At 38.7% G+C, this 26984-nt stretch overlaps 1 protein-coding gene across 1 annotated transcript; it reads left to right on the forward strand.

The window, feature by feature from the left end:
• Positions 1–1273: 1273 nt before the first annotated feature.
• On the forward strand, positions 1274–26750 carry LOC149312840 (kynurenine/alpha-aminoadipate aminotransferase, mitochondrial-like). The gene is made up of 14 exons (XM_089525487.1): positions 1274–1342; positions 2697–2813; positions 4449–4614; positions 5780–5912; positions 6979–7053; positions 8524–8736; positions 10229–10294; positions 11124–11206; positions 12523–12619; positions 15658–15719; positions 20207–20271; positions 21622–21728; positions 21912–22013; positions 26552–26750. Exons 2-14 carry the CDS (start codon positions 2747–2749, stop codon positions 26594–26596), a joined length of 1281 nt encoding a protein of 426 aa, XP_089381613.1. The 5' UTR covers positions 1274–1342; positions 2697–2746; the 3' UTR covers positions 26597–26750.
• The last annotated feature ends 234 nt before the right edge of the window (positions 26751–26984 follow it).

Consider the following 26984-nt stretch of genomic DNA (forward strand, 5'->3'; position numbering starts at 1 on the left):
CATATGGCTACACTTCTTTTTTTTTCTTTTCTTTTTTTTTTTTTTGGTCTGCCCATCATGCATGTTAACAGACATATTCCTGCTTTAAGTGTAAGGGGTCAATCACCTTTTTTGTCCCACACATCTACATTCCCATAGGATGGCTTGTACAAGTGGTCAGGCAGATTGCAACTTTAGCCTGCACACGTTTTCCAGCTATCTAGCAACCTGTTCCACCTGCCAAAAACTGCACCCTGGCATGATAGCAATGCCATCTTGGAGGGCCAGCCACAATTATCCAGGTTTTCCAGGAAAGTGTCAAGTAAAAGGGAAGTTTTTAAAAATTAGATTAAAGCTCTTGGGCATCTAAAAGAACCACATTCCCAGTGAATCATCAAGAACATTATATGTCCAATTTGCAGCAACTACAAGGAGAGTATGATTTTTTTCAACAGTGTAAACAAGTCCTGACAGGTGCTACAATATTCCTTTGTGTACTGATCTAAACTAGCACTCTTAGGTATTTGGCTACTATTACCATTTTCACTATATATACCCAAGAACCAGTAACAAGATATCTGGCAAAATAAAAAAACTAGCTCAAACCCAATATCATTAAAAAGTATGGGCAGTGAAATAAATAACGCCCCTCTTGAATAGCCTAAATCCAGGCCATTCGATATGAATAGTTGCATGTAGCTACTGAGTTCCTAAGATAAATAATAGATCTCTAGATATGCAGTTCTTTAAAGACAACCTTAGAAGCAAAGGTCAACTTGGGATTCAGTGATAAGGCAAGTATAGTATTTGAATAGACTGGCCAATAAAATGAAAGCAAATGGAAATGTATTATTGCATAATTTGATGGCTAGACAGATTCGAAAGACTCAAATCTCTTGATCAGGTGTTACGCAGAATGGTTAAACATAAAGAAGCATTTCATTACACCTGTGATTTGATAGCATGATCATTGATTATGAACCTCTTAACTTGACAGCAATGTTAATACTAAGACATTAAAACTAAGCTAGCTATGATCAGAGGCATGTGAATGTCACAGACAAAACTAGATCATTGTAGACTCTGGACTCTGACCTTTGAAATCAATTTCTTGGAACTGTGAATCTTTAAAAGTACTAACTAGTACTTGGAGAAAAAAGTTAGCTATTAATGTGTATATCAACCATGTTTTATGGTTGATCTGGAGAAATTAATTGGTGTGCAAAATTAAATCATAGATTGTGCAGGAGGAATCAGAAGTTCTAGTTGCTCTTGCCCAAGAAACAGACATACGATTTTGTAAAGAAGAATAAGAATACAGAACTAAAATTGCCAGCTGAATTTTCCATTTATTTTCTCACAGGTAAGCTTAATTTCTAACTATTTAATTATAGAGAGTTAGATGTTGAATGTCAACTGCTAGAAATGGGCATGGACCTTTGAGCATTGCAAATTTAAATCTTCTAGAATTACATTTTGATGCAGAATCCACACAGTACTAGGCCTGCAATGTAGACATTCTGCAGCATTGCCAGCTAACGAGTCATAACAATTTCCTCAAAATCTAGCCTGTTGCCACATACAGCTGGCATTTTCCTGATTTTTTTAAAAGGGGGTCCCAACAGAAAAATGTCCCCACAGTACTATTATTGTTTGCCTTTGGATACAATTTTGTTCCACCCAATATAATGTATTGTGGAAGGGGGAATCCTATGACATTTCAAGGGGAAACATGATTTTCAGCAATGCAGAAGTGGCATGCTCTAGTCATTGGTCACATTTTATTGAGGAAAAATCAGATTTGTTCCATTGTGGGAACACTGGAATTCTTGTTGTACCTCATAATACATGTAGACTTTACTGCAACCTTGATCTTAACTTGCCATACATTTGGAATTCTCTCAGGCAATGACACTTCTTTTCAACCCTAGTGCATGAGGGTTCAAGCTCTAAAATTGCTTTCTAAGTTCTCAGTATGATTAGAATCAGCTTTCTTAAGAAGTACATGTTGAATCAATGTTCACCAGTTTTGTTATGCTCAGTATGATAGGATTTCTTGATACCTTGATACACCTGTTGGAAAATGGTGAATTGCCTCAGAGTGTTCACATTTCAGGACTTTTTGTGGGTTGCAAAGTATTTACACAAATAACAGTTGTTTCTGGGGTGTGTGTGTGTGTGTGTGTGTACAGAAAATAGTCTCCCCACCAAAAAATGTGACTCTTATGCGAAATAATGTTTTGTTTCCTGTGAATGATTTGCTGCTGTTTCTTGCCTAGTTATTAATGGGATAATGGCACTTTAATCACGTTTCATCTAAAACTTCTATAAACATTTATAAGCTTCATCTATAAACATCTAAACGTGAATTTTGTACTTTTTAGGAGCCCCCAAAAAACTCTGCTCCTGCATTGTTTTTCCCCATTTTTCATGCTATTTATCTGTCTTTGATTTAACTAATAAAGGGCATTTTTCCTGACCACTCAAAGCACATTTACATAGTTAGAGAAAGTTTCTTTTTTCCAAAGAATGCTTCAGAGCTACACAATATTTACAAATTTGCCTCTGCTATGGATATTGTATTAGCAAAGATACTCACTGACTGCAGAATCCATGAGCAATCAAGAATGAAGTACTGGAATATTACCTGCTTTGAGAGAGATGTCAGAAATGTCATGCAAATATAATGCTTTCTACCCCTTTCCTAACTTTTACAGCAGTTTTCTGGCAAAGTTCAAGAAATTTTATTTGTGTTTGCCTCATCAAAATGGATTACTCTCATTTCCTGACTACTGTGAGCAAATCAAGGAGAACAAACCCTGGAAGAGTAACCAGTGAGTAGATGCATGTGGCACATTCATCAGCTCTTTTCCTTGAAACATATTCAGAGGTAGCCATGCTGACCATATATCGAAGTACAACATCATTCAAAATCTATAAAGTATCCCTCCACACCATCTCAGCACATAACAACGACATCCTGACAAAATGCAGGCCTAACATGATTTTTAACACCTTTGCCTAATAAAAAAGACAGTGGAGCTTTGAAAGCTTGTATCATACATTTTGGTTGGCCATAAAAGATATCACTGAAGTTTATTACACAAATGAGATTGGGAATTTATTCCGTGAATATCCCTGAAAAATCATAATTGTGCAAACGATTTCACAGAACGTCACACAAAACTGGCCATTAAAGTCCTCACAAAGAAGCGTTAATGTGCATCTTTTTACTTTCAAGATTTCAGTGGCAATACATTACCAATATCACTTTATTTGAGCAGTTGCATGTGATAATCAGTCACTCAATTACTTGCCATTTCTGCTTCGTTTGCAGGATGCTCTAAATGTGCTTGAATCTCTCTTTAATGTCAAAGTTAGCCCCAGTGTGATAAACTCCACTGTTTTGAGGATTTTGGATGTCATTGTTCCTTTCCTTGATGCATTCTATGTGCTGTCAGCTTTGTTAAAAGCAGTGCATTCTGGGGAGGCTGAGGGCAGTACCATGGAAAACAAGTTAGCTCTGCAAGGGTCCTTGATATTTCCACATTTTAAAGGAGGATCTGATAACATACAATGAAGAAATCTTTGACTAGAGATCTACCTCAAGGCAGATTAAACAATACTAGGCTAGTCTAACCTGTTCCCTGTAATGCTATAGTCTACTGCCCAGTAATAAAATTGTATTTCACGGTATGAATAGTAAAAGGTTTCTCATTAAGAGTGTCTTATTTGTGTCAGTAAACTCCTTTCTTTTTCTCTTACCCATTGGCTGTTGGGATGCTTTGTCTATACAGTCAGACCTCCATATCCATCCACAGATTCTTTATCCCTGAATTCAACCATTTTATATATATATATATATATATATATATACACACACACACACACACACACACATACATACACAGAGAGAGAGAGAGCGCATTTTATTATGCCATTGTATTTTATGGGACTTGAACATCTACGGATTTTGCTATCCATGGGAGGTCCTATGGAACCAAGCCCCAGTGGATACCAAGGACTGACTGTAATTATTCTCATGATAGAATTTCACCCTAGAAAGTAAAGCTGTCTTAAATGAGGTGAGACAAACTTAATGGGAAATCCTCTAAGTTGATATTTCTAATTTTTTGTGACGATTACTCCCTTCTACAGAAGCCTCAATTTCCTGTGGTACCACCACCATCACTAATTAAGCATCCTTCAACCATCGCATTGTGTCTAAGAATTTTTAGCTGGTGCCCCCAGCATATGATAGCAGAAGTGACAGCAATTACAATGCGTATTGTTTCACTATTTTTCCTACATTAACTTTGCACTGATGCATCAGGCACATTAAAAATGTTCTATTGTCACCTTTACTTTCACATTTGGCTTCCTGACATATTGTAGTCCCATTTTCTGTTAGAATGCATTCTGTCTTTAAGCTTCTAAATCCTACTCTCTTTTACTTATTTGAATAATAGATGAAATCTCAAAGAAGATGGCTTCCTTAATCATGCTTTCTGGGGGGCTGCCAAATGCTGACTATTTCCCATTTAAATCAGCAAGTGTCTCCCTTATTGATGGAACTACCATTGAAATTGGAGAAGAACTGATGAAGAAAGCTCTTCAATACAGTGCTGCAGATGGGTATTCATCAACACTTATTCAAAATGGTTATTTCTTTTTAAACCTTGGCTTAGCCCTAGGAAATAGAGACTGAGGCTGGAGCAGTGATTCTTAGCGTTTGGTTGTCCAAATGCTGTTAGGAGTTGATGTCCACTTAGAGGCCAAAGACAGAATCACTGAGCTATTGCATGGGGGTCTTTTATCTACCAGCAACCAAGCAAGGTCTCTTTTGATAGATTAGATTATGAATCCTTCTAATCCAGAACCCCACAATAACCATCCAAATACTGCCCATACAAGGCTTATAGAATCAGCTATTGTTATTCCTCAATATCTGGTTTTCAGAAACATAATGCCTCTGAAAACCGTTTCTCCCCCCATTGGTGAATTCTATAAATGAACCAATCAGGGGGGCTGCCGGGCGGGACTTCCAGCCAAAAGGGGGGCGCGGCCCAACAAAGGTTGGGAACCGCTGAGCTAAAATCTTTGCACATGAAGGAAACAATGAAGAACGTATTGCATTAAAAAATAAAGCAACTTACCCCTCCCGAAATGCAGTCAGTTGCAGGATGCAATTGTGTGTTATCACAGTAAAAATACTGCTGACCAAATCTCGGCTGCATCCTGACTTCCAGCCATGCTCAGCTGACCGATTTGCAAACACAGGAGCTTTCCATGTTTGTAAATTGGCCAGCTGAGTGCAGCTGGGAGCTGGGATACCACTGGGATTCAGTCACCCGGTGGCATCAGCAGCATTTTAATTGTGATAACACCCAGTTGCATCCCACAAGCAACTGTATCCCAAGAGGAGTAAGTTGCTTTATTTTTTTAATGAGATAAAGTCCTAAGTTACACCTCACGCTGAACAAGAGACAAAAGACAGAGTAAGAGACATGTAGAGGCAAAAACACTAAACAGAAATATTAACGCATGGTGAATATTTGGCATTTTTGTGAATCAGTGGGTGGTATGAGCAAAAGAGGAAATGAATACAACAGAGAATTGATATTTTATGTATTAATATGGTATTCCCTCTAAGTTTGTCACTGACCACACCAATTTTGGCATTTATTTTATCACTGTAAGCCACACTTGGGAAGGGGGGGGGGACCTTCCAGTTAAATAGAAGTTCCATGTTATGTATGAAATATTGAGTATTCTAAAAATAAAAATCTTTTCCCCCCAGAATTCATGAATTATTGGCTTGGTTGGAAGAACTGCAGATGAAAATTCATAACCCACCAACAGCACATTACACTCCTGAAAAAGGAAAAATGAAGATATGCATCACTACAGGAAGCCAGGATGGACTTAGTAAAGTATGGGGTATCCAAATATCACTGTGTCTCTCTACTTTCTTTCCATAACTGGCAAAAAAAGCATTCTAACTTCTGGGTTTCTCTTTCCTTCTGTTATATATCGTTATTTGTTATGAAGTACCTGTGCTTTCTTGGTTGGATTCAATGTGTCTCTTTGTAGGAGGCTGTAGTGGTGATCACTGTTGGTGGAACCCAGTGAGAAGGGGTGTTCCTGCCAGCTCATTTCTTCTTTCCTCTGCAGTCCCACACATCATCTTCACACTTATCACCTACATAAATCCTTCAAAGCAATTTTTACCATAGGCTCCTTTTTCTTCCCTGCGTGAATCTCCTGTGAATGGAGTTCTTCCCTCTTTCCACCAGTAAAAGCAAAGTCAGTTACCTCCAGTCTCCCAGTTATATAATTCTATTACCCAGGTTCCTAAATACATATAAATGGAAGCAAGTGCACTCACAGACAGTTTCTCCACCTGGATATAAATTCCCTTCTTCTCTCCACATCTCCCTACACCATGAATGTAGCCTTTTGATGTCCTATTACTCTCTTCACTGGCCTTCCACTGAATCACCTTCCAGACAGACTGGGACTGACAGGAACTCTAACAACACAGGTTCCTTATCTCTAGCATACATCATTTAGCAAGGTCCCTCAACAGTCTTGTGCACCATGAAAGGAGAGTTGAAGTGCTGTCAAGGTTGAAGAGAGTGAGGAAGTTTGCTCTGTCTGCATTTCTAAATTTGCTCCATTGCATATGCCCATATCTGCATCCGATCCATAGTGTGCAGCTGTTTGTTATGGTTTTGTTTTACTAAAATAAGCATGGAAGGGATCTCCTCAGAAGTATAGAAAGAATAGATTTAATCCCCCCCAAAAATAATGTAATATTGTGGGGGGAAATATGCATCAAGCAATGACAAAAAGAAACAATCTCATATTGAAATCTTGTTTCATAATAAAATCATTTTGCATCACAATTTAGAAATCATTCAATTTTAAAATTAAATTTTAAAGAAGAAACCTCCTACCAGTGCTCTGTCTATAAATTTATTTTTCTTTATCTTGTAGGTATATGATATGCTCATTAATCCTGGAGATAATATACTTTTAGATGAACCAAACTTCAGTGGGACAATGGCAGCAGTGAGTCATCTTTGAGGTTTTATTACTGTGCAGATGAGACAACATAGGCGTTTTCAGCAGTAGCAGTAATTCTTGTACAATCTGATGGAGGGACTTGCACTATCCCAAACAAAGGCTGTTTTCAGTGCCTCAGGTTTACCAAACTGTCCCATGTATTGAGTTCCACCTGACCCATTGCTGTCACCTGGCCTACAGCTAGGTCCCATGTGCATTCCTGCATTTGACTTTTCATTCCTGTTTTTATCACCAGAATTGTTACAAGAAATCCAAGTGAAACACTTGGAAAAGGCAACACCCTTGAAAATTAGGGATGTAATTCTTCATTGTGTCTTCTCAAAGATTGTAATGAGCTGTTTCAACAATTTTCTTCCTGCTGTGAGAAAGTCTCAAAAAGTACAGTTTTAGAAGGCTATTTGCAATTTGACATTTATTCTGTGCAAAATTCACCTGTTGTTGTTTTGTGCAGAAAATTACATTTTCTGTGTGGAAAACAATATTTCAATGCAGAAATATTAATTCCTGCATAGAAAATGCTGTTTTGTATGCGAATCAACCATGTGAGAATTTTACACAGAACAAATCCCCCCTCAGCTTTGTTTTCTGCACAGAAAATGTTATTAACAGGAATTAATATTCCTGCATTGAAATATTATTTTCCATGCAGAAAATGATTTTTTTCCCTGTGCAAAACTACCATGTGCAATTTTTGTGCAGAATAAATCCCAAACATTGAAGATTCTCATCAGTCCAGTATTCTGCTTGTCAGGGTTTCTCTATACTTGAACAACATGTTTTTTCTACCAATTATTGATTATTTTTGAATATTCCTTCCAATATATATAGGTCAGACCAAGGAAGTTTACCTTGGAGCCTGTCAGGAGCAGGCTTGGAGCAGAGGTGTGCAGCCATCCCCTCCAGAACCCACTGTTACATCCATTGCCAGCCATCTAGACAAGTACAGGGCCCACAAAGCTTACCCATGGTAGGAGATGGTGAGCCAGCAGTGGAGATGGCAGTAGTAGTAGTAAAGAAATTTGAAGCATCCACATTCAACACAGGGAATAGACTGAGACTATAGCCAGGATCCTGTTAGCTCACTAAGCCGGTGGAAGCAAAGCATTGGTTACTGGAAGTTAGCAGATTTTGTCTGTCTTCCACTGCCATCTCTATGTGATACTAGAAAAGTACAAAAGCTAGACTAGGGCACCAACAGAATTTCACCTGCTATGTTTCAACATCTTCTAAAGAAAAATTATATTTCTATCAGAATGAATGCATTCTATAAATTGTAGCCTGAAAAACTAACTTTTCTGAATTCTGTATTTGAAGAGCAGTCCTTAGGAGCACAATATATATATACCCAGTTTTACATTTTACTGCTGCTAAGGAACAATCTGCTTTGAATAGTTTGTACTTATTGGATATTCAGTCATGTGCAATATCTTGTTTCTGGTTTCTTTTCATCAACAGCTACGCCCCTTGGGGTGTAACATTATCAAAGTCCCCAGCGATGAACATGGTATTATTCCAAAAGCCTTAAAAGAAATTCTTTCCAGGTGGAAATCTGATAACAACATGCATAAACCCAGTAACAAAATCCCTAAATTCCTGTACACCGTTCCCAATGGTGGCAATCCTTCTGGAAGCTCTTTGACAGCAGAACGCAAAAAGGAGATTTACAAGGTAATCCCTGCCAGCATCATAACCAGCAGAACAAAAATAGCACAGGCAATAGGTAATCTAGTGGAGGCTGGTTGTTTCCATTTCATTGGTGTAGTGAACCCGCTTTTTAAAAAATGAACATTAAAGGTATTTTGCAAGATGCTGAATCATATCCTCAAAACAGGTTCAACATTGTGGATAGTTCCTTTAAAGTTTGAAAGTCACCAGATACCACAAGGATAACTTATGACATGTATCTAGACCAGCACTGTCACAGATGTACCACTATGACTGCAGCAGGAGATGGAGGGGGGTTTCCATTCCTAGAATTGCTAGGGCATCACCACCCTCTTATGGAACATCAAAGGAAGAAGGCCAAGCAACAGAGAACAACACTAAATGGCGACTGTACCAAGAAAGAGATTCCAAGAAGACTGAGAAAAGAAGAAGTAGAAGCATGAAGAAATAGTTCTGCTGCAGGGCTGGATATGAAGCTTAAAAATGACAGCAGTGCCCTTGTACTTCTTGAGACTATGCGGGGATACAGATGGGTGGCTCCATGCTGCCCGTCCTTACCCCTTGTCGGTGCTGCACCACAACACGTGGCACCAACGCACTCTCTAAAAAGAAGCCGCCTAGAGGCTTTTTAGGAGCACCATAATGGCGCTCACGTGCCTTGACGCCACTGCTTCCACTGAGTGCCGTTTAGACATGCAGACACCCATGCATCATTGTCATGTTACCTGTGTGAGCAGGGCCACGACAAGATGGTGCACGGGCATTGCTATTAGGGCTGGGCGCATATGGACGCCCAGCCCTGCAGAACCCTTAAATCGGCCCCAGGACGGCACTTTTTGCCCATCTGTATCGGGTCTATGTCAAACAGGGATGTATGACAACTTCGTTTAGTTTTATTTTGATTAAGAACTTGCCAACATTTCCAAGTAACTTCTCACTTGAGATGGAATGATCTTGAAATTTCACAAATTTGAATATGGGATAAACTTACAGATTCATCCATTGAGGCCCATGTGATGATAAATTGCTACTTATTTTCTTCTGAGAGTCTCTATTCTAGAAATTTGCACTTACTGAATTTGGCCTGTGTAGATGGGGGAAGAATTTGTTGAAGAATTTAGCAGAATGTTCAAATTTCTTCATCTGGAACTTGTCTAGGTATGCTTCCATGTCCCCATCACTGATATTCCAAAGGCATTCTGCATCTCTTCTATATTTTCTTTCTTATCAGATTTTTTTATGGTAAGAAAAAAGATTCAAGAAGCAATAAGAAGAGATAGAAGGGCTACACAATAAAGGTGGCATCTGAAACCATGTAGTATTTCTTGAATTAGGGCAGCACAAAACCCATGCCTGGAAGCACCGTGAATTTACATACAGTTGGCAGAAATTCTATGAAGTTTTTCGACATTTTGATGGAATTGCTGTTGCTTTAACTTGTGGGCAAGACATAGCCTAGGCACTGATCATTTTTGTTGTTGTTGTTGTTTTCTAGCTTGCCCAAGAATACAACTTCCTTATAATAGAAGATGATCCATACTATTTTGTCCAGTTTGAGAAGGTAAGACAAAACAGAGCAATTGATTGCTAATTCTCATTGACATAATCTTTCTTGCTGTTGAAAAAGAATATGCTTTTAGCTTTTGTCACCTTTTAGATTTGAAGTCTCACCAGTCTTTCAGGTCCAGGAGTAATAGAATTTCTTCCAATTGGTCCTGTAGTGTAACTGTGTTTCCTGGCCAGGATAGTTCTGGGTTGTTCTGTGAAACCTCCAGCAAGAACTACCTATGGTACCTTGTTCGGCTCCAGGGAGCAGGGAGCCTGTGTCTGATCCTTGGGGTTCTGGATCTCCAAAGGACAGGGTCAAACCTCAGAATCTCTTTTCCAAAAAAGGATGTTCTTAACACAATTTAACAGCTATTATATATTTTTTGCATTTCAAGAGCAACCTCGCTTTATCAGAGGCAACTGGAAAACATGGTACATATGTCCACATCCATGCAGCTAACCATATCTCTCTCCTAATCTCTACACAATAATATAGTGGAGCAAGCAGTGGAGTACTTTTTCACAGCAGATGCAATATCTAGCTAAATATTGCCACACAGCCTGGGTCCAAAGAGTAACTGCCTCAAGGTCACATAATAAACTTCATGGCTCACCAAGGGTTTCTCCTCATGATGAGATGTCATGATGAGCTCCTGAAGTTCCACCTATTCCAAACCCATAGCACTTCTTGGGATGGGAGCAAGTTGTCAGCATGGAAGCATGTTAGCCTGTCTCATCCTCACAAATCTCATTCACCAGCTAAGGGGCTATATTTGCTTGGTGACAGATGGCAATCAGTAACTAGTTTTGTTTTAATAATAAAATATTATTTGTATTGCTAGATCAAAGCACCATCATTTCTTTCAATGGATGTTGATGGCCGAGTCATCCGAGGTGATTCTTTCTCCAAGATTATCTCCTCTGGGTGAGTAGAAACTAAACTACCACCATCAACATGTCCATCAGCTTAATTAGCCTAGAAAAGGGTATTCTGGCACAATGTCATTATGGCAGAATACTCATTTCTAGCCTAATTAGGCAGGCAGGCAAGTTTATGAGAATATTACAAATCCAGATGTCTCTTGTGTGCAGGGCCTATAAGAGCAGGGTTCATCCAGTAGATCAGTCTGGGCCTGGGGCTTGGAGAGCCAAGGAAAGGCCTGTGAATTTCTGATGGCCTCCTTCCTTAAAAAGAGCTCTCACAGCCTCCTTCCATTGAATTGTTTTACAAAGGTTAGCAAACATATAGCTCTTCATTTTCTTGACTCTTTACCAGGACTTGTCTATTTTTCCTATGATAATTTCACCATATGAAATGGGATGTATTTCCTTAGACGTCTGAATTCTCATTGTTGATCATAGCATTAAATCTTCCATCCTGCCCCCCCACCCCCTGGGTGGGGTTTGAAACAGTCTTGTTCCACCTTGCAAAATTTCTCTCAGAGGCCTGTGTGACTCTGAAGTTTTCTATGTTGTGATAGCCTTCACAAACAAAGAAGGCAATTTATAGAACCAAATGTTCAAAAAATCTTAATAAAACTGCAAACCAATTAAACTAATGCAGAGCCTGCTATAAGTGAATTGATTAAATGCTGGGGTTCCATGTCAGCAATGTTTATATGGACAAAGTGCTTTGGGTAGCATCTTCCCCCCCCCCCAAAAAAAAAAAAAGACACAGAATGTAAGTGCTCACCCTCAGTAAAAAGGCCTTCACATCTTTTTTGAAAGAATTTTCTGTGAGCCTTAATTTCACATTAAGTTAATAACAGTAATTGCATTTTTATCTTAGGTGGGATACATGGTTCTTCTCCTCCCCACTTTAAACTCAACAACAAACCTGTGAGGGGAGGTTAAATGAAGAGAGAATGATTAGCTCAACATCACTGAGTTAGTTTTGTGGCTCAGTGAGGACTTTAACCTGGATCTATCTCTTAAATCCAAGTCCAGCACTCTCAAAAATAAACTGAAATGATTCTTTGTACAGGCTCTACAGCTGCTAACATTTCATGAACACATTTATCCGCTGTCTCTACAGCTTTATAGCTTCATTCCTTAAAGCCAAATGGGAAAATACCGCAATAGAAAATGTCCAAATATCCAAGTTTTCTAGTCTACTTTTGCAGTTGATAACAGCTGGGAAATCACACAAATATTATAGTCCTAATGAAATTATTATTCAGATCACAAAGTGTTAAAACTTTCTGTATTACCAGAATGCATTTTTCTTTCACTTTCTTTCAGTTTGAGAATTGGCTTTATAACAGGACCTGAACCCCTTATAGACAGGATTATTCGACATGTAGAGTCCTCAACTATGCAGACAAGCACTTTTACACAGGTAAGAATTAGTAATTTATTGGAATGATTTCAGAACAAATAATGCAATTCTATCATGTCTACTCATATGTGAGTTCCATTGAGTTCTATGGACCTAACTCCTGAGTAGTAGAGATACTACTGAGTAGTGGAGATACCCACCTACACCAGGAGATGGGGGAATGCTCATGTGGTCCATTTTAAAACAAAATACAGATTTCCAAAACTTACAATGGAAAGACTGTGAAATTAATTTTTTTCATTTAAAACGTTCAGATGCGGGGAGGGGGGAACAACACAGAATCAAACTGGGTGATACATTTGTCCCATTTCTTGCACAGATGCTCCCCCAAGTGGTGAAAGACATTTATCATGGTACATTTGTTGTTTTTTACCTGCATATGTTTGTTTTGCATGTTTTGTTTTATGGTCATTAGAAGTTAAACATATGCTAAATTTGCATGCCTCGTGGCTGAGATACATATCTCTGAGGAAATCCTATTGTAAGAGGGGGGATGGGTTAACCATAGGGAATACCAGGCCGAATACCCTGAAGGCACAAGATGCCTTCTGAACTTGAAAGTCAAGCAGGGTCACTTTTGGTTTTGATGCATTTGCTCCACTTCCAACATTCTCTCTATTTTAATGTGTGAGCTCCCAATTGCTGACACCATAAAGCAGGGGTAGGCAACCTTTTTGAGCCGGGGGCCGGGTTGCTGACCCTCAGACAACTGGGGGACCGAAGCCAAAAAATAAATAATTAAATAATTTTTTAAAAAATTTAAATAACTAAATAAACTGGGACAGATGTAAGACAACATTTTCAAATGGTGGACACTTTTTTAAAAAAAGTGGAGGACACGCAAAAAAAATTGCTGATTTTTTTTTTAAATGTTAATATAAATGCATGTTTCTGAGGCGTCTATAGATAATTGCCTCCCTTGCACATGCGCGCGAGAGGCCAAAGGCCCCGGCAGCAATCGGCGGCAGGACCGGGCTGGGGCCGGTCCCAAGGCCTTGCCGGGCCACATCCGGCCCGCGGGCCACAGGTTGCCTACCCCTGCCATAAAGGTTTTCAGAAGCCGTAAGTGAAAGGTGGTTTGACATAATAAGGATATAATATAAATTGGAATTTCTATGGAGGAGAACTTGTATTGCCAAAGAATCTATGCCTCTGTAGCTGAACCACTGTCCCTAATTATTTAAATTTGACTTATTTTACAGAAGTAGTAATAAGTAACAAAGCTATGCAAAAGATACATCTGAATCTATAGGTTCATAAGTATGTATCTATAGATGCTATAGGTCCTTTAAAGTTTGGACTAAGACCCAGAGTGGAATCAACAGCCCAATTACATAGTACAACTCTTGAATGATTTTCAAGAAAATGATTGGAATTTCTGACTCCCAGCTTTTAAAGAATAGTAACATAGGGCTTTATCACATAATTTTATTGCAGCTCTGATCCGATGTAACTGCAGGTCCAATGATGCAAATTCATGCAATAACGTGATGTATTATCACACGTGATTGCTTTTTATGGGGGGTCGCTGTGAGGCGGATCCACAGTCATTTCAGAGTGACTCCTCATTTTTGTGAATTCGGTAACAAGCGAATTCACAAAAATTGTTTCTAAGCTCACTTTGATTTCACTTTTAATTTGTTTGGTGTGGAAGATCACCCCGATCTCACCCCCTGACCCCGCCACCTATCCCATCATCCCCTGCCTCCTCCTTCACCCTGATCTCACCCCCTCTGGCATTCTGCCACCTGTCCCACCATCCCCTGCCTTCTCCTTCTCCCCAATTTTGCCCCCTCTGGCATCCTGCCACCTGTCCCATCATCCCCTGCCTCCTTCACCCTGATCTCACCCCCTCTGGCATCCTGCCACCTGTCCCACCATCCCCTGCCTCCTCCTCCTCCCCAATTTTGCCCCCACTGACCCCATCCCCTGTCCCATCATCCCCTGCCTCCTCCTTCACCCCAATCTTGCCCCCTCTGGCAACCTGCCAACTGTCCCACCATCCCCTGCCTTCTCCTTCTCCCCAATTTTGCCCCCTCTGGCATCCTGCCACCTGCCCCATCATCCCCTGGCTCCTCTTCCTCCCCGATCTCACACCCTCTGGCATCCTGCCACGTGTCCCATCATCCCCTGCCTCCTCCTTCACTCCAATGAAGGATGACAGCTAAGGAGGGGGCAGGGAAGGATGACAACATCCAGAGCCCCACTGAGCATGCACAAGGGTGCCAATTTAAATCGTTGAATCCCTCTAGTGTGGTAATACAATGTGCACCTGCTCCGCTTTGCCCAAGTAAAGACCACAATTTCATTCCTCAGGTATGATAATACGTCACATGAATTGCCTTGGATCCGAAGTGATTCTGCTTCGGAAGGGCTTCGAATTGGAGCTCCTGTTTCACCTGTGATAAGGCCCAAAGAATGATTCCTCTCACTGACAAATTATAGTGCTGAAATGAAGACAGGGTAGGAAGACTATAAGGAAGTAGGGGAGTATGAAAGGATTGTGAGCTCTGTTCATTCATTCATTTCTGGTCCTCAGAACAAATTCCTGGTGTCAGAATGAATTCATGGTAAGTACAAAGAATGGGGTAGTGGTCTGAGTGGAGAACTATGACTCTGGAGAGCAGGGTTCAAATTCCCAGTTGGCCATAAAAACCCAGTGGTACAAACCCTTGGGCCAAGTACAAACTCTCAGCCTCAGGGAAAGCAATGGGAAACCTTTACTGAACAAATCATGCCAAGAAACCCCTGTGACAGGTTCACCTTAGTGTTGCCATAAGTCAGAAATGACTTGAAGACACACACAACTACAACAACAACAACAACAACAAATTTTTTACACTTGGCTCTGACTGATAGACCTTGGAGTTGCACTTGTTGTTTTTTCAGCAAATCCTGCAAGCCTGAAATCTGCTCACATTCTGGTGTACCATTCAAATTAGTGGGCGCATAAGCCTCTTGTGCAAATAGTATTCTCCAGAAAGTAGCAGATCTTGCAGACTTAAGTTATTTAACTGTTCACCTGCTTTCTCTTGCAGGTCCTCTTGGTGCAACTTTTTAAGAAATGGGGACATACGGGCTTTCTGCAACATGCAGACAGGTAAGCATTTTATGAACATACTAAGGGCTGTATCTGTGATCTTCATCAGTTTCAAAGATAACAAGAGCAACTGACAGTATAACAGAATCTTCCAGCTCTAGAATGCAGAAAACATCTTTCCAATTGTTCTCCCATCTCTTATTTTTAACTAATTTATGCATGGATCTAATCTGAGTGATCATGGAGATGCATGATTTTAAAAATGCCATCAAATTACAATGAAATATCTAAAATTAACATGCTAAGGAGGTCAAAAAATCTCTGCATTAAACTTAGGAAAATATTTAAGGGCAAATAAAAATAAATGTAAATATTTAAATGTCAATAAAAAGGCAACAAAAGTAAAGAATACTTGGAACTGGCCCTTGGACTGCTTCATTCTTGGGCTTCTCACATCAACCATTTTCTATTTAACATCCAACCTATCTGCCTACTTTGTTGTGCATATTATCCTAAGGTGTACATATTAAAATACATTTCAGTATTTTCTTGAGGGAAGAGCAACATTGCAAAATTCAAAGTGCAAAATCCAAGGGATAGTTACAGTCTAATCTGTCTATTATTATTATTATTATTATTATTATTATTATTATTATTATTATTATTATTTAGCATTGTAGATTTGTACAGTGCTGTACATAAAAACAATAAATATAAAAGAGTAAACCTGCCTATGGCATACAATCTAAGAAATAATAGGATAATACATATAAAATACATAGCAATGCAGGAAATGGTTCAATACAACAGGCAAGAAAAGAACATCAAATAGCAAGTGACAATCATGCAATGCCTAGGAACGCTTCTCTGAACAGGATGGTCTTCAACTCCATTTTGAAGCTGGTTAAAGAAGTGATGGCCCTTGTTCGCGGGGGAAGAAGTTTCCAGGAGTGAAGGGCAGCAAGTGAAAAGGGGCGAATCCAAGATGGGTCAGAGGAAATCCTGGGCTGGGACAGTAGACCTTGACTACCAGAACGGAGGGCACGAGTGGGAAGGTGAGGAGAAAGAAGGTCTGATAAATAAGGAGGGGCCAACCCATGGAGGGCTTTAAATGTCAACAGCAGAAACTTATACTGAATATGGAAAGGGAGGGGGAGCCAGTGAAGGGATGCCAACAAAGAAGAGATATGGTCAGAGCGGTGGGCGGATGTGATAATGCATGCAGCTGAATGCTGGACAGAAATTAAAGGACGGAGGTGAGAAAGAGGAAGCCCAGCCAGGAGGATGTTACAGTAATCAAGTCGTGATACCACTAGGGCATGGACCAGAATCTTGGCAGTAGAGGTGGAGAGATATGGTCGGATTTTGGCAATATTTGGCAATACACGACAGAGAAGAATCAAAGATAAAACCAAGACTGCAGGCTTGCTGGACTGGTTGAATAGAAATGTTGTCCACAGAGACAGAAAAGGAGTGTTGAAGGGTGGACTTAGGAGGAAAGACAAGAAGTTCCATCTTGGACATGTTGAGCTTCAAATGCTGATGGCACATCCACTGCGAGACAGCTGTGAGACAAGATGAAACTTGCTGTTCAAGCCTTGGAGAAAGGTCAGGGGTGGAAAGATACAACTGGGTGTCATCAGCATACAGATGGTAGGAAAGCAGTTGCACAATTTTTTGCAGCTGCCATTGCAAATCGTAAACAGTTTGTTAAACAGATGTAATATGTTATAAATGTTATAATATAATCTCAAAATCTGTATAGCTGGCTTGATTTAACGGTAAAATTTGTAAATGTGGAGGCATGGCCGTATTTTACCATACCATCAAACTAATCTAGTTGGGGACTAAAGTCTGATGAAGTTACCCCAATCAGTTGCATCTGATTAATGGCATTTTGTAGTTTAACTCTTGCTTGGATAGGGGATATGATTGTGATTTTGAACTTATATGTCTTGAATGTGGTGCTCTATTACACAATATGATAGAGTTGTTTGCGAGGTGATGGCAGCCTACTCATTGTTGTGTGTTTGCCTGATCGTGCAGTCCTATCCTTGCTTTTTATCCTTACTTTTCATAGACCGTCATTTGTTTATACTCTCCAATCTGCCTGTACATGAACCTATGTTGTGTTTTAAACTGGAATTTTGTAATTGTACTGGCCAATTGGCCGTAATAAAGTTATTATTATTATAGATGGTAGGAAAAACCAAAAGAGCTAATGAGTTTACCTAAGGACAATGTGTAGAGAGAAAAGAGAAGGGGACCCAAGACAGAGCCCTGGGGAATTCCAACAGATAAGGGAACAGAGAACGAAGTCTGACTACCTATGACCACTGCAAAAGATCTGCCTGACAAATAAGATCTAAACCAGTTGAGAACAGAGTCTGAGAACCCAAGGTCAGAAAGTATATCAACGGTGTCAAAGGCTGCAGACAAATTAAGAAGAATGAGAATAAAGGCCATTAGCCTTGGCCTGTAAAAGGTCATTTGAGATCTTAGTGAGAGCTGTCTCTGTAGAATGCCGTGGGCAGAAACCAGACTGAAAGGGATCAAGAATGGAGCTGGCTTCAAGAAAATCAAGACAGCGAGAATAAACAACCCGTTCCAAGACCTTAGAAAGAAAGGGAAGAAGAGAAATCGGACGATAACTAGACAAAGAGGAGGGGTCAAGAGAAGGTTTTTTCAGAATTGGGGAAATGAGAACATGTTTGAAGTCCGACGGGAAGGAGCCTGTAAAGAGAGAGAGAGATTGAAAATATGGAGAAGCAAGGGCAGAAAAGAGGGAGCTATAGAAATTAGAAGACAAGTAGGAATTGGGTCAAGAAAACAGGTTGCAGGTTTAGAAGAGTTCAGAAGTGTAGAGAGTTCATCCAAAGAAGCAGAAGGAAACACAGAAAATTTTTTAGGCGAGGGTGATAGATAATTATGAGCAGAAGAAGAATTGGGAGGGACTATCTCAGAGCGAATAGTGGTAATCTTTGAGATGAAATAGTTAGCAAAATCATTAGGAGAAAATGATGAAGAGACAGGAGGAGAGGGAGGTTTAAGCAAAATGTTGAAGGTGGAGAACGAGCGCTGCGTGCTCCTCTCATTGGTGGAGATCAATGATTTGTAATAATTCTGTTTTTCCATAGACAGGGCACGTGAGAAGGAAGAAAGTCTATTCCTATTAGTCTAGGAAATGTAGATTTGGGGTAGGATCCAACACTGGATTTCCATTAGTAGGATGTGTAAGCACTGCCTTTGGACCTGTCATGGAGGACAGTCCTGGGAATTTAGGGGAATACATGTTAGCTCAAATTTTGGTTGTGTTATATATGACATCTTAAACCTATGTGACATATACTGAGGTCCAAAGCAAGAGAGAGACCAAAAGGCAAACCCTCATTATGTTGAGTTTTATTTAAAAGAGAAAAATCCACATGCACACACAAACACACAGACACACACCTCCACCAGAAATAGGGAACAAGAAGTTAAGTTAGAACAGAAAAGGCTTTAGAAGGGGAACATATGATCTGAATGTTTATAGCTCCTTCTTCTGCTGCAGATGCTAAGATGGACAATGGAGACTCATTTGCTTGCTTGGCAGGGGAGTGAAGAGGGCCAAATCTGGCAGCACTTCTGTCTGGAAATGAACTAAGCCAAAGAACAAAGGAAGGTCTGAAGTTTAAATAGGATTTCTGTGCCCTGTGGCAAAAGGAACCAGAGCCTTGATGGGCCAGATCAAATAAAGCCTTTGATATGTATCCATGTGCTTTGAAGTCCGGTCTTCCCAGAAAGGAGGGGTAGGTGTCAATTAGGCATGTTTCCAACACAGGATGGCAAGATGGATAGAGTTGTTTACTTCTTCCAGGCCAGATGCCATTCCCTTTGTTTTATTTAAATCTCCTCTTCTGTGTATGGGGGCCATCTCATGTTAGGCAACTCCAAGAATGCTATGTGATGTGCCTGCTTGAAACAATGGAGGCTTGGGTCATACAGAGGATGCCCCCTTATCACTTAATGTCAAAGAGGAGTCCTTTATTCAGATATGTAATGGGTGTAACAGATGTCAGAATCCAAAGGAAGCAGGAGAAGATAGTCTCCCTTCCAAAAGCAACCTCTAGTGTACTCAAGTGCTATATGAATCCCATTTTTGGTAGCTCGGAAGGCTGCAACAGAGAGGGCAAGAGAAGCAACTTCAATTATCCTAGTACTGCAGCATCAGAGCCATGTCCAGAGGAGGCCTAATGTGGTTTGTATCAGAACTCAAAAAATATCTCATTGCTTAAGCACTCCTAGATTGGCATCAATCTGTTTTCTACAGTGCATGAAATGGACAATAAAAGAAACTGGTTCAATCATTTCCTCTTGTTGTTGACAATTCCATCTGTACCTAAGCTATTTTAGGCATACGTTTAAGTATAAGGCACGAGATCCCTTTTCTAATTCCTTTAGTGTTGAGTGTGATGTGCTATGTAGAATTAAGAAGAAACGCTATAGCTGACTCATGACCTCCAATTTGTTCTCTAAGCATTCCTAAATTGATTGTTTGCTTTCAGGGTGTCAGAATTCTACAAAAGCCAGAGAGATCTAATGCTTGCTGCAGCAGACAAATGGCTAACAGGTCAGTGAATTCAGTCCCAAGGGCTATTAGACATAACCAAGATAAACAAATGAGCAAGCTTAGTTTAAAAAAAACACACAGAGACTCAACCCTGCCTGGTTAATATGCCTGGTTCTGTTTTTATTGGGAAGAGGGAGAAGTGATGCCAAGTGCTTTCAGTTAGACTTACAAGCACTGGCTGGGTCCCAGTCAGAGCCTTAAAGAACTGACTGAGAATGTTTCACTCTTTTCACATCTTTCACTTGTAGGGAAAAGGCAGGAGTAGTGAAGTCAGGCTCCTGTGCAAAGTATACCAGCTTATGTCAGCCACCTTGTTGCGGGTTACAGACACCCAGCCCCACACCTCAACATGGTTTCTTACTCCTCCTTTACAACATGATTTTTTTGCCTTTACTTCCCACTGATATCCTTTCCACATTAACCTCCCATGGTCTGCACATCCAGAATGAATACTGCTGTTAACAATGGATAATTAGTTCAGTCAGTTATTTGAAAATGATACTGAACATATCCATTTAATTTTTCAAATTGATACTAAATGATCAGTGCTGCATTAGAAATTTGTCTGATTGCTTTGTAAAGTGAAAATTCATAAGAGCAATACTCAGTGGCAAGCAGAGAGCAATAACATGGTACAATGGGAACTATATACTTTTTATGACTGATCTCAGACAACTGTTAATTGGTACTGTGGGAGCCTTAAGCCTGATACAGGAAACTTTCTGAAAGCTTAGCCAAAGAGCAAAGAAGGCTGAACAGTTTGTTTCACACCAGTGTTCTTGTTGTCACTGTTAAATACATTAAGAACAGACTACAACAGTAGGTAAAGGTACCCTGGATAGGTATTATGAAGTATGGAATCCTTGGAAGCTATACTTACAGAAACAAAAACTAAATACAATGAAATTGTGTTTTGAATTATAATATTATATGGTTGTATTAAAGTGGGATAAGAATCCCAGGGGTGGGTAGGAATATAGATGAAGAATTGAAGATATTCCAAGCACCGGTATCTATGTGGATTTAATTTGATGTATAAATTTAAGAAATACTAGAGAGAGTTAGTAGGGTGAGAAACAGGAAAAATCGAGGATTTGGTAGCAGTTCTAGAAAGTGCTAAGTAAAGTAAGAATATGTAATAAGAAGTAATTATAGAGTGAATAAAAAGACATGGTATAGTATTATTTGATTAAGATTAGTTTGTGTTTTTTGCTCTTATGATGTTGTTTTTTCTTTCTGATTTTCTGTATATATATAAGGAATTTTTAAATAAAAAAATACATTAAGAACAGAAATGCTTGATTGACTACTTAGGGTATTTTCATTTCACTGTTGTCCCTTCTTTCATAGGTTTAGCAGAATGGTATTCTCCTAAAGCTGGACTATTTTTATGGTTTAAAATCAAGGGAATTTCTGACACATACCAGATGATCATGGAAAAGGCAATGGAGAGAGGGGTAGGGAAAATCTATTACTCTATAATAACATGGCTGCATTAGTACTGCTTTGTAACTTCCATTCACTTCATTGTACAAACACAAGGATAATATGCATACAACAATACATCTATAAATGTTTTGTTTATGGTTGGTGGTTAACATCTACATGCATATGAGTAATACAATTAAATACTGTTTTAGGTATCTTTGCTTCCTGGGAGGGATTTTATGATTGATTGCTCAGAACCAAGCCCCTTTGTCAGAGCTAGCTTTTCCTTCGCTTCTGCAGATCAAATGGACCAGGTAAGTCAGACTAAATTTCTCCTTGTTCATAAAGGTGAGGGGAGGAGGCTTGGGAAGAACTTGATATGTAGATAGAGGGCAAACCATCACTGGGGAAACTATGGCCCTTCAGTTGTTCTTGCACTCCAACTCTCATCAGCCCCAGCTTGATCAGCACTTAGAAAGTATTTATATTTTTAATATGAAATACAAAATTATATTTTATTTTATTCAATAGTTAATTAAATACTTAAACATATATACACATGTACCAAAATACCCCAAACACATATTTAAATAAACCATCAAAGTTTCCGTTCTTTCCCACTCCCTCCCGCAATTAAAAATAGAAAAGGGAAAAAATGAAAAATAAAGAAAAAAGTAAGATTTCCCACAGATTCTCCAGTTGTAATGCTAGTTGTTATTCTACTTAACCTTATTATCCTCTCTTATATACTATTATCCTTGTATAATCTAGATATAGTCAATAATAATAATCTAATAGATAAAGGTTGTCCCTTGACATAAATGTCTAGTCGTAACCGACTACAAGGGGTGGTGCTCATCTCCGTTACTAAGCCAAAGAGCCAGCATTGTCTGAGGACTACTCTGGTGGTCATGTGGCCAGCATGACTGCACTGAACACTGTTACCTTCCCACTGAGAAGTTTTATTTTTCTACTCGCATTTGCATACTTTCGAACACCTAGGTTGGCAGAAGCTGGAACTAGTGATGGGAGCTATGTATTTTATAAGTATTATCCTATTATTTCTTAGATTGTATGCCGTAGGCAGGTTTACTCTTTTATATTTATTGTTTTTATGTTCAGCACTGTGCAAATCTACAGCGCTATATAAAGAATAATAATCATCATCATCATCATCATCGTGCAACACTTGGTCCTCAAGCTGCCAGCCTTCCAAACTTACAATCATCAGAATTGGCATCTTAACCACTAAGCCAACGCATAATAATACTTTCTCTGAATAATACTTCTCTGCATTATTCTTTATATTGTCTGTATGATAATAATCCACATTCCTTTTATTAACCAATCTACAAACAAAGATAAAATAGAAAGACAACAATCAAACACCATTACCTAGGTAATAAACCCCATCACACTGGTATCCCCTCTTATCTGCTTAATATTTTCTATAAGCAGTTTCCATATTTTCATATATGCCTCTTTTGGTTTTCACCTTATTAAATTTATTAATTTGTCTGATCGAGCCATTTCCATTACTTTCATCAACCATTCCTTGCATGTTAGGATTTTATTAGTTTTCCATTTTCTCACAAAAAAACAGTCTTGCCACAATTACTAAATAATTTATCAGGATTCTATGTTCTCATTCTCTTTTGTCATCTAAGTTTATCATATTCAGTAAGTACAGTTCCGGCCTCATAGTTAATTCTAAACCCAATTTTTTTCTCTATTCGTTTCTTGATCTTATACCAATATTTCTTTGCCTCAATGCACTTCCACAGCTAATGAAAGAGTGTACCTCTTTGCTCTTTGCATTTCCAACATGTATCTGATGATTTTTTAATACATTTTAGCCAATGTATCCGGGATTTAATACCATTTATACATCATTTTAAAAAAAATATTTAAGACTATGGGAACAGGTAAACTTTAATCCCTTATCCAAATATCCTCCCATTGATTCATTTGTATATTATATCCTAAATTCCTTGCCCAGCTTATCATACAATGTTTAACTTGTTCTTCTTCAGAGAAAATATTTTTTAAAAGTAATTGGTTTCTTTAAAGTTTATATGATGCAGTACTGCCCCATAATTATTTTTCATTTTAGTTACAATTGTAACTAAAGAAAGAAAGACAGGATGTAAATAAATTAAATAAATAATTCTGCTACTCAAATGTAGCTAAAATAGTTACTTCTAGATGCTTTTTTAAAAAAAATATCCAAATGCTAACAACTACTGACTTCTGTTTAAAAATGAATCCTCCCTTGATGCTGCAAATTCTTACAGCTTCAAAGAAAGTCTTTACAAATGACGTAGGAATGGTATAGCTCCAAAGATAAGTTGGCAAAAATTTACAAAGGGATGAATAATATTTTCAGGAAATATAGAAAACAAACTGGATTTTTTCCATGTGTAGTAGTTGTAAAAAAAGTTAAGAAATATTGATTTAAAATAAGCAAATTAGTACAGATGATTTGGGGATTTAATTACTGATGCAGCCTGGTAAATGTAGTAAAAGAGAAAGGAAGCATAGTGATTTAATTAGGTATATGGTATATGGCTAGAGTGGTATTTGCTAGACATTAGAAAACTTATAAATTACCAAATTGTGTGGAATGGATTGAGAAAATGAGAGAAATTGCAGAAATAGACATATTAACTAATTTGATTAGGAGGAATGCATTGGAGGTCTTAGAAACATGGAAATGTTTTATAGATTATATAGACAAAAAGGGGATGTTACTATTTTAGGTTTTGCTATATAGATTGTAAAGTTAATTTTTCATTTGTTTGGTAGAGCAAACTTGTTTATTGAAGACACTATTAGGAAAGCTTATTAATAGTTAATATTATAAAACACAAAGGGGACTAGGATAATTAGTTAAGATACAATCTGAGGGAAGTGGGAGGTCTTTTTATCTATTAGGGAGGGGCAGAGTGTATTGGTGTTTAAGGGTTTATATGTTTGTATGTTGGTTTGTTTCTTGTAGGTTTTATTTATGCTTTAGAATAAATATTATTTTAAAAAAAAACACGTCCCCTTCATCCTCTTCATTGTTGTCTCAACACCCACAACAAAGTGAAGTACTCCTCTGCTACCATTTAATGAGGCACCATTAACAATCAGATTTTAAAAATTACAGTTACACTTGTTACATTACCATTGTAATTTAATTTACTTGTGCCTTCCTGCAAAAAAACAACTAAGTGGTTATTTGTAAGTAATTACTTCCGAAACTCTGGACCACATAGCCAATGGTCAGGTATGATGGGACTTGTAGTCCATCTCATCTGAAGGCCCACAGGTTCTCCCCCAGTTTAAAGTGTGGATCATAACATGTTCAACTCAGAGTTGAACATGCTTAAGGCAGATGAAATCATTGGTCTGCAAACAATTGCAATAAACTTAAAAGTCAATGGAATGCAATAGGCTTTAGGATTGCACTGTTAGCATGACTAATTCTACGTTAGTCAGTGCAATTCCATATGTGCCCACTCAAATGAAAATCCAGTGTGTATACAGTAAGTGTGTGCAGAATTTTAGTGATTAAATAGTTTCGACCTATCTGCACTGGATATGATTATAATAAAGAATAATAACAAGAGTGTCTGTTTTGATAGTAATTTACGATCAAGAGAGTTAATCCACCAAAACCAATTTGGGCTTTGTCAATTGGTCATCAATATGCCAATGACATTCAGTTCTACTACTTCTTTCCACCCCAATCCAAGGAGGCTGTCCTGGTCCTCAACCAATGTCTGTCATCAGTAATGGACTAGATGAGGGCAAGCAAATTGAAACTTAATCCAGACAAGACAGAGGTGCTCCTGGTCAGTCAGAAGGCAGATCAGGGAATAGGGATACAGACTGTGTTAGAGGGAGTTACATTCTCCCTGAAGATGCAGGAACACAGTTTGGGGGTACTCTTGAACTCAGCTCTGAACCTGGAAACCCAGGTGTCTGCAAGTACAATGAATGCTTTTGCACATTTAAAGCTTGTGCCCCAGCTGTGCCCGTTCCTTGAGGCCCCAGATCTGGCCACAGTACATGCCTTGGTTACAGCCCATTTGAACTACTATAACACGCTCTACTTGGTGCTGCCTTTGAAGAGTTCAGCTGGTCCAAAGAGTTACAGCCAGGTTTCTGGGGCAGGTTATAGAAATCATACATCACTGCTGTTGAAACAGCTCCACTGGCTGTTAGTTTGTTTTTGGGCACAATTCAAAGTGCTAGTCATAACCTATAAAGCCCTATATGGCTCACATCCAGGCTGACCATATCTCCATATAAGAGCTGGCCTGGGCTCTGAGATCCTCAGGGGAGGTCCTTCTCTCCATCTCACCATCACAAGCATGGTTAGTAGGGACACGAGAGAGGACCTTTTCTATGGCTGCCCCTAGACTGTGTAACTCCCTTCCCAGGGAGACCAAAATGGCCCCTTGGCCTTCCATCGACAGATAAAGGCTTTCCTCTTCAGACAGGCATTCAAAACAGAAAGCTTTTAAAGAATAGGCTGCCATGTTATATTGTTTTAATGTGTTTTTATTTTATTTTTACCTTTTAAACTATTTGATATTTTAACATGTAATGTTTTTTAAATTATTGCAGTAATTTAATTCTTTTTTAATGTTCTGTTTTGGTATGCTTTTAATTGTACTGTTTTTTAACGTAAGTTGCCTTGAGTCTCAGTCTTGGGAGAAGGGTGGGATATAAATAAATAAATAATTGTTTGTGGAAAGCAACAGGCATATGATTATATAAGGATTTGTTAAATAATACTGAGCTTTATCAATATGTACTATACTCATTTTTGCTCTCATATAATGTTGTTATTTTTATTTAGGGATTCCAGAGGTTGGCTGAACTCATAAAGGAAGAAACTGCATGACACCTTTGACTAACTAAAATTTCACTGGCTGATATTGAATGGTGCCATAAATTTCACTGACCAGGCTGCAAAATTAGTAATTGATCATATTTCTGTCTTCCATAGTGTTTAATTATTTTAAACATTAAGCTGTAACTTTTACAAAAATAAATGAATGTGGACAACAATTTTTACAGTAACGTTTGTTTGTACTTACATGGACTTTAAAAGGTCATTTAAAGAGTATTGTAACAATACTAAACAATATACTGGAATAATTGTCTCTGAACAAATCTTGCTGGGAAATCCCTCTGATAGATCTGCCTTAGGGTTGCCATCATTGGAAACAACTTGAAATCACACAAGATTGTGAAAATGAAATAATCAATATAATCAGTACCACAGCTTT

Source organism: Sceloporus occidentalis, unplaced genomic scaffold, assembly GCF_023333645.1.
Source record: "Sceloporus occidentalis isolate IW3139 unplaced genomic scaffold, rSceOcc1.0.p SCAF_5, whole genome shotgun sequence".
NCBI lineage: Eukaryota > Metazoa > Chordata > Lepidosauria > Squamata > Phrynosomatidae > Sceloporus > Sceloporus occidentalis.

Excerpts from the sequence above, each read along its gene's own strand:
- LOC149312840 (XM_089525487.1), top strand. The coding sequence starts at position 2,747 with ATGGATTACTCTCATTTCCTGACTACTGTGAGCAAATCAAGGAGAACA. Across the intron at positions 4,615-5,779 it reads CAATACAGTGCTGCAGATGG|AATTCATGAATTATTGGCTT; the intron begins GTATTCATCAAC and ends TTTTCCCCCCAG. Across the intron at positions 10,295-11,123 it reads ATTTTGTCCAGTTTGAGAAG|ATCAAAGCACCATCATTTCT; the intron begins GTAAGACAAAAC and ends TTGTATTGCTAG.